Source organism: Syngnathus acus, chromosome 15, assembly GCF_901709675.1.
Source record: "Syngnathus acus chromosome 15, fSynAcu1.2, whole genome shotgun sequence".
NCBI lineage: Eukaryota > Metazoa > Chordata > Actinopteri > Syngnathiformes > Syngnathidae > Syngnathus > Syngnathus acus.
In genome coordinates, this window is record NC_051100.1 from 10,439,757 (window position 1) to 10,445,756 (window position 6,000).

The 6,000-nt window shown below is 40.0% G+C and overlaps 1 protein-coding gene across 5 annotated transcripts in view; it reads left to right on the forward strand.

Annotated features, from left to right (window-relative positions):
* The window catches only part of LOC119134558 (arginyl-tRNA--protein transferase 1), a 31,124-nt gene extending 25,514 nt beyond the window's left edge, over positions 1-5,610 (forward strand). For 4 of the 5 annotated variants that reach the window (XM_037271352.1, XM_037271348.1, XM_037271347.1 and 1 more), the window contains 2 exons: positions 136-256; positions 4,108-5,610. In XM_037271352.1, the coding sequence (XP_037127247.1) occupies positions 136-256; positions 4,108-4,286 (300 nt within the window). In that variant the 3' untranslated portion in view covers positions 4,287-5,610. Of the gene's footprint in view, positions 1-135; positions 257-3,713; positions 4,086-4,107 lie in introns of those variants that run through there. The other variant, XM_037271349.1, reaches the window with a different exon arrangement.
* Positions 5,611-6,000: the final 390 nt, after the last annotated feature.

Consider the following 6,000-nt stretch of genomic DNA (forward strand, 5'->3'; position numbering starts at 1 on the left):
GTTTTGTTCATTTTAAATGACTTCTGTCAACATTGCGGGAAAGGCACTGACAATTCAGCCTATGTTCATCAGGAAAGAGGTGTATGCTTGTACCCTTAACCCCCCTGATCTGTACTTCCATTATTATCATTACAGGGACAGTACCGACCTGCAGACCTGCTCTGCTCAGAAACCTATGTCTGGGTAACCATTGAGAAATGCCTTCCCCACCTGGAGAATTCACGATACGCTCGATTCAACACGAATCCTGATGAAGGTACAACTCCACAAACTAGTCTAGCTTTTGAAAGTGTTGAGTATAGTTTTATTATTTAGGTAAAGCTTTGGAACACAGCATTCATTTCACCAATGTTGTTGTATGCCTGACAATAATGACAATCAAGGCATTCTATTCTATTAGAGACGTAGAAAATTTGAGAAAGAAAAGATTGTATCTCAAAATGTATACAGCATTGAGGACAGAAAGGGAGTAAGACTGTTGCTTTATACTGGCACTGAAAGAGAAATAAATAAAGAGGTGCTCTGACAGTAGATCTATACTGACAGGAACATAGAGAGGCAAATGAGAATTTATGAATATAAGCGGCATCTTGATATTTGTTTAAAATGAGGTCATACTTTAAGTTCCTTCTATTCCAGTAGTTAAAACAATTAGCTCTTTCTACTGTTCAAGAGGTAGGCATCGGTCGTCTCATCGGTACATGCCTAGTCTAATAAGCAATTACCTGCTTTTGCTTGTGAGTGAGTTTTTCATGTCAGGCGTCCTCATTTCATTATTAGCAATAATCCACCCGTAGGCACAAACACGGATGATGTGTCATGGTCAGAGTTTACATTTGCTATGACAAGTTTATGTTTGTGGTGCCTCCATTCCTCCATGGTCTGTTGATCTTGGCCAGAGATGGACATTATTTCAGGCCTAACTGTCCAAACTCACTGTCAACATATTTCAGTGCTGGCCGTCTGGATATTTAGCGCCGTTGCCAAGCTTGTGGGCTTGAGTATCTTCTGGTGTGAAGGTTTGGGACCAGTATTCCAGAAATACGCCCAGTGGTGAGATCCAAATTGGCCTTTCATGTGACTTAATGACAGGATAGCACACAATTTAAGTGTATGTCCTGGACATTTAGAATGACATTAAGACAGGTTCGTTATTCGATTTGTAGAAAAAGGCCTTCTAATTCTAACCGATACCCAAGTCCAAGGCACACAGTAGTTTGAATGGGGTACCTATGAAAGAAAAAAGAAAAAGAGCATGCAAAGAGAGCTAATCTAATGTTTAAATTACAATTTGAAGCAACCCTTGTTGATCACTTTAATATCACTTTGTGTCTGAAGACTTCAGTGTATCTACAATATTTACTCATTCTGCACAACACATATGAACTATCTCACACATTCACTATCATTGTTTATTTGAGAGAGTGAAAAAAGCCCAGGTCATTGTCCATTCTGCTGAATAAACACGGCCAAAAAATGTTTCTTTTAAGGGGTCAGCCTCTTGAACTAAACTGTGTACTGACCAAACGTGTGACATACACAAACTTTAACTTGGAATTGTCAGGATAATCACCTCTCTCGTGGCTCCTGATCTTTGTTGTTGTTGAAGTCATACGTCTTCACAGAAGGTGTTTGAGTCACCAGTAACATCCAGGTATATTCCTTTATTTAGTCATGCTGTATACATGTGTAACATGAGGTAAGCCAGAAAGCCTCCAGGACTGGTGACACAAACAATGTACTATTTCAAATCCAAACTACCAAATACACGTTCTCTCAGTTTCCTAGCTGTACTGGAAGGGTTCTTCCTCAAAGAAAGAAAGTCTATTGATGTGAGGTCTTGAACCCTGTTCATTCAAATACCGCTTCTATACTACACTGACATGTTGGCCTTTTTTCCTGTCATACCCAAACCGTGTTTGGATTTGCGACAAGAGATTAAAGGAAGTGGTCAGGCCCAAAGAAAAAGCCAATGTTGCTCTTTTAACTAGCATTCGGTGTTGAACGTATTTTGAAAGTTTGAGATGGATGAATAAAGCGTGGGGAGGTGTCAAGGCCTCGAAACTCCAACCCTGACCCTCGCACTCCCAGATCGATCCCCACCACTCCTCTTCCCCCGACCCTTGAACCCGGATGCTTAAGAACTGTGACCTCAACGCAGTGTGTCACTGAACGTCCGGCAGATAAACGGAAAAGGCGTTGAAAAAGGCTGTCTGGAATTACTCAAACTGCGGATGATGCATCAGTAAGGGGACAGAGAGAGAGTAGAAGTGAAAGGAAGTTGTTTATATTCATAGCGGATGTTTGGATTGTTGCAAGTGAAAGGAGGCAAAGGGCCTTATGGCTCCACTCTTGAGTTGAGTTCTGCTCTGTATTCAAGAGGAGGTTAAGAGACTATCTTCAAACTGTGTGGAACTACACGTCATTAAGGCCCATGTAATGTTCACAGGAAATAATTAGCACAAAGGGACAGTGATGCTTTTCACTGGTGTCACGCACACACCAAAAGTGTTCTGTAACTTGTTAATTGCCTCGTCACTCTGATAAAGGAACTTAAGGAGGTAAACTGAGGTTATAGAGAAGACATAACACTTATGCCTTGATTTATGTTCTGTAGGTTAATTGTGTGAGCTAGATGATGTTTGCATACCTTCTGTGCTAAATTCCTACATTTACTGTGGGCTCCTGACCTTGAATGGTGTCTTCCAGTAGTATAACGTGTCTTGCCACGCCGCAATAAAATCACAGGAATGGCTCGAGGAACCAAAGAAGTTCAAGATGTTTATTTGGCCTTCAAATTTCTGCTCAAATGAAAAAGCCGTGGGGTGATGGGGATACATAATAGCAATGGAATGTTTTGCCCAAGACCAAGAGTAGATGGATGTCTGTGTAAATTCGTAATAAACATAAGCTGTGGTTACTCTGTTATGGAACTCTGTTGAGTATGGAACTCTTGAAATGAGAAACAGGGGAACCAGTGTTACATTTATAGAGTCTGCGTAAACAGGCACCTTAATCGACAAATTACTTTTCCTGCAGTACTGTGAAATCTCTAAATCAACAGCCTACGGTTTCAGGTTTGTTTTGAAGTATTTTGAAAGAGATGTGACATGATTAGAACTGGGCTGATGGTTAAAAAACATCTTACAGAAAATGATGGGAAATTAGAATGACTTGAGAATTGATATTCTTGTTGGCAATATCATGAGCATGGAGCCAACTACGTATGTACTTTAAAATGTGTAATAGCTCATTCTTGTCCCCACTGTGCGCTCCCTCTTCCTCTACTTCAAGGCCCGGGGGCCAGATACGGCCCGCCACATCATTTTACGTGGCCCGCGAAGACAAATTGTGCATCAAATTCGTGTGTCATTACTAGAATTGCAAATTGTCTTCACTTTTAAAATATCTTTTTTTTTTTTTTTTTAATATTTGACCAGTTTTTACTAGTCTGATTTGAAAACGAGTTATTTGTCAGTTTGTTTTGTAGCTTATACTGTATATAATATGAGGTGCTCATACATTTATTTGGGTTGACAGTCATAATGGCCCTCCGAAACAAACTATGACTACAATGCGGCCCGCGAAAGAAATGAGTTTGACACCCCTGCTCTACTTACTGGCGCCGGTTATTTTGGCTCAGACTTTCTCCTCAGGAGGTGAAGATTTTGATCACAAAGAAAAGATTGTCATTTTTCAACCCTTTTTCCAAGCACCTCTCCAGCGGACCACTCTGAGCTGCACATGCACTTTTGAGAAGAACAGTGTTTTCACTGGCCTAATAGATGCTGGCAGTGTATGACACAGGACCTAATGAGATGCTGAGTTTAGCAAGCCAGCTCTAAGCAAGGCCACATAAACAAGGCGCGCTAACTAGCCCTCTCATGCAATGCCATGACTTCAAGTTGAGGGCAGTGTAGTTAGTATTTTCTGGAGCTAAATTGCTTTATGCTCCTCCAGCTGCTTCTCGGAATAATGAAGCAACTTTGGCAAGCTACTTGGAGGTAAGTGAGAGGGAGGGAAGGAAATTGAGGCTAGGTGATTGTGTTACACTTCGTTTTCTTCTTGAATTTGTTTGGATGCTCATCTGTATGTTTTTGTTTGCAGGAGATGCTCGGGTCTTGAAAGACGTGGGCAGAGCGCTGGTGCTACACAGACGGACCGTCATGCCCTACATTGTCTACGCCCGCAAACAGAAAGGCTCTAATGATGAGCCGGAAGTGAGAGAATACGCTAGTTTAGTTGGCCAGAACTGTGCTGAAAGAATTTTACTGTACCGAGCCTAACCTTAAAGAATCGCACCACTGATGCTTTTAAAATTCACCTCCCAGCAACAGTCTGTCACTTAAACTTAATTTCAACCAAGCAGTACAATAGTGGTTCAGAACAGTACGGTACACATCATTTTGTTGCATTTCCATTGTCAAGCTTGGCAAATGATTTATACCATACCACTTTTTTTTCCCAGCAGCCTGCCAGTTGCCAACCACAGTAGTACTTATTAATATTATGGATCTAGACAGTTCATTGGTAGTTTTTATACTAATGATACAAGATGTCGCTCTTGCTTTGCATATCTAATGCAGTGATCATAGCTTATAGCTTTTGCTATTATATTAGCCATCTGGTTGGGCATTGAAACCAATTTTCTTGATTTATCTTGAGCCATTGTCATCTTAACATTGACTTAAGATGTCAGAAAGTGCAGTACAATTTCTATTCCACAAAGCAGGAGAGGATGCAATTTCAAAAGAAATCACATTATGTTTCAATTCCTTTATTATTTCTTTTAGCCAACAAACTAGTGAATTGCTTGAACACTCTGCTGGTTGCTGTAGGGAAATCATTATGGTGCGATTTCTTTAACATAGCATCATGTAACCTTATTCATTTGAAGGGTAGATGTGTCAAATTCCACACGCTGATATAAATGTTTCTGCCAAAACTAATCAAGTGAGGTTTATTGTCCTCTCCCTAATATATTTTATTTATTTGTATCCATAATACTTAATTAATATCTTGCCTTCATGGCTGCAATGGAAAGACAAGCAGGACTTTAACCAAACCAGTTGCAAGATGAACAGTGTTGTACTGTGAGGTGGAAATGTTGTCTTTTTTTTTTTCTTGTCTGTTTGTGACTTCGTAGCTTTCAGCTGCCTCTCCCTGTAGTCTCATTGTGCTCATTTCTGCCACTTACATGCAATCCTACCCATGAAAACCTTCAACGTAGGCATCACTCATCACTTACTGTATGTTTTTATTATAAATATACAGTATATATGTACACTTGACCTCACAGTGATCAATCCCTTAAATGTACTTTTGATCCTGTGTGTGCTTAGGTAATGTTGAAAATAGATTCAAGCAGCCTCATATCTGTTCGAGTTTCCATTCCTGCTGATGGACGAAATATTTCTCAAATGTTTTTCACCATTGAAAATTAACTTTTAATTAAATACTACCATTAGATTTCCCAAAATCATCCTCATCATAAACCCTGTGACAGCAATTATTAAGTCAGGCCTTTGTATTCATGTTCATAGATGGCTGTGTTTTTTTTTTTCCAACATTATTTTAACCAAATAAAGGGCTGTATATTGCCTGCTGGACCATGGGATTTTTTTTTTATCTGACACTTTCATTAAAACAGTCTTAACTGAGAATTCTGAGAAATGACCACTCTAAAATAGTCTCAAAAATTGAGGAAAGAAAATGGTTGCTAAGTAAGGTGTTGACTGGAAGATTTGTTTTGGTTTCGGTCACTGCTCTCAGTCTTGCACAAGTTCAAACCTGTCTTCACCACCATAGCGTCTTCTTTAAACTCAACCTGGTAAGAGTGAGTCTGTGTCCTCAGGAATTAGAACTGATGGACAGGCTAAATCTCCACGATTGCAGTGCTGATGCGGGTGAGTGCTCCAGGTTTGATTGTGCTGCGTACGTTCCCGTCACTCCACAGGACATTTGTTTGTTTCACTGAAACCCAATAATTACCCAAAACCT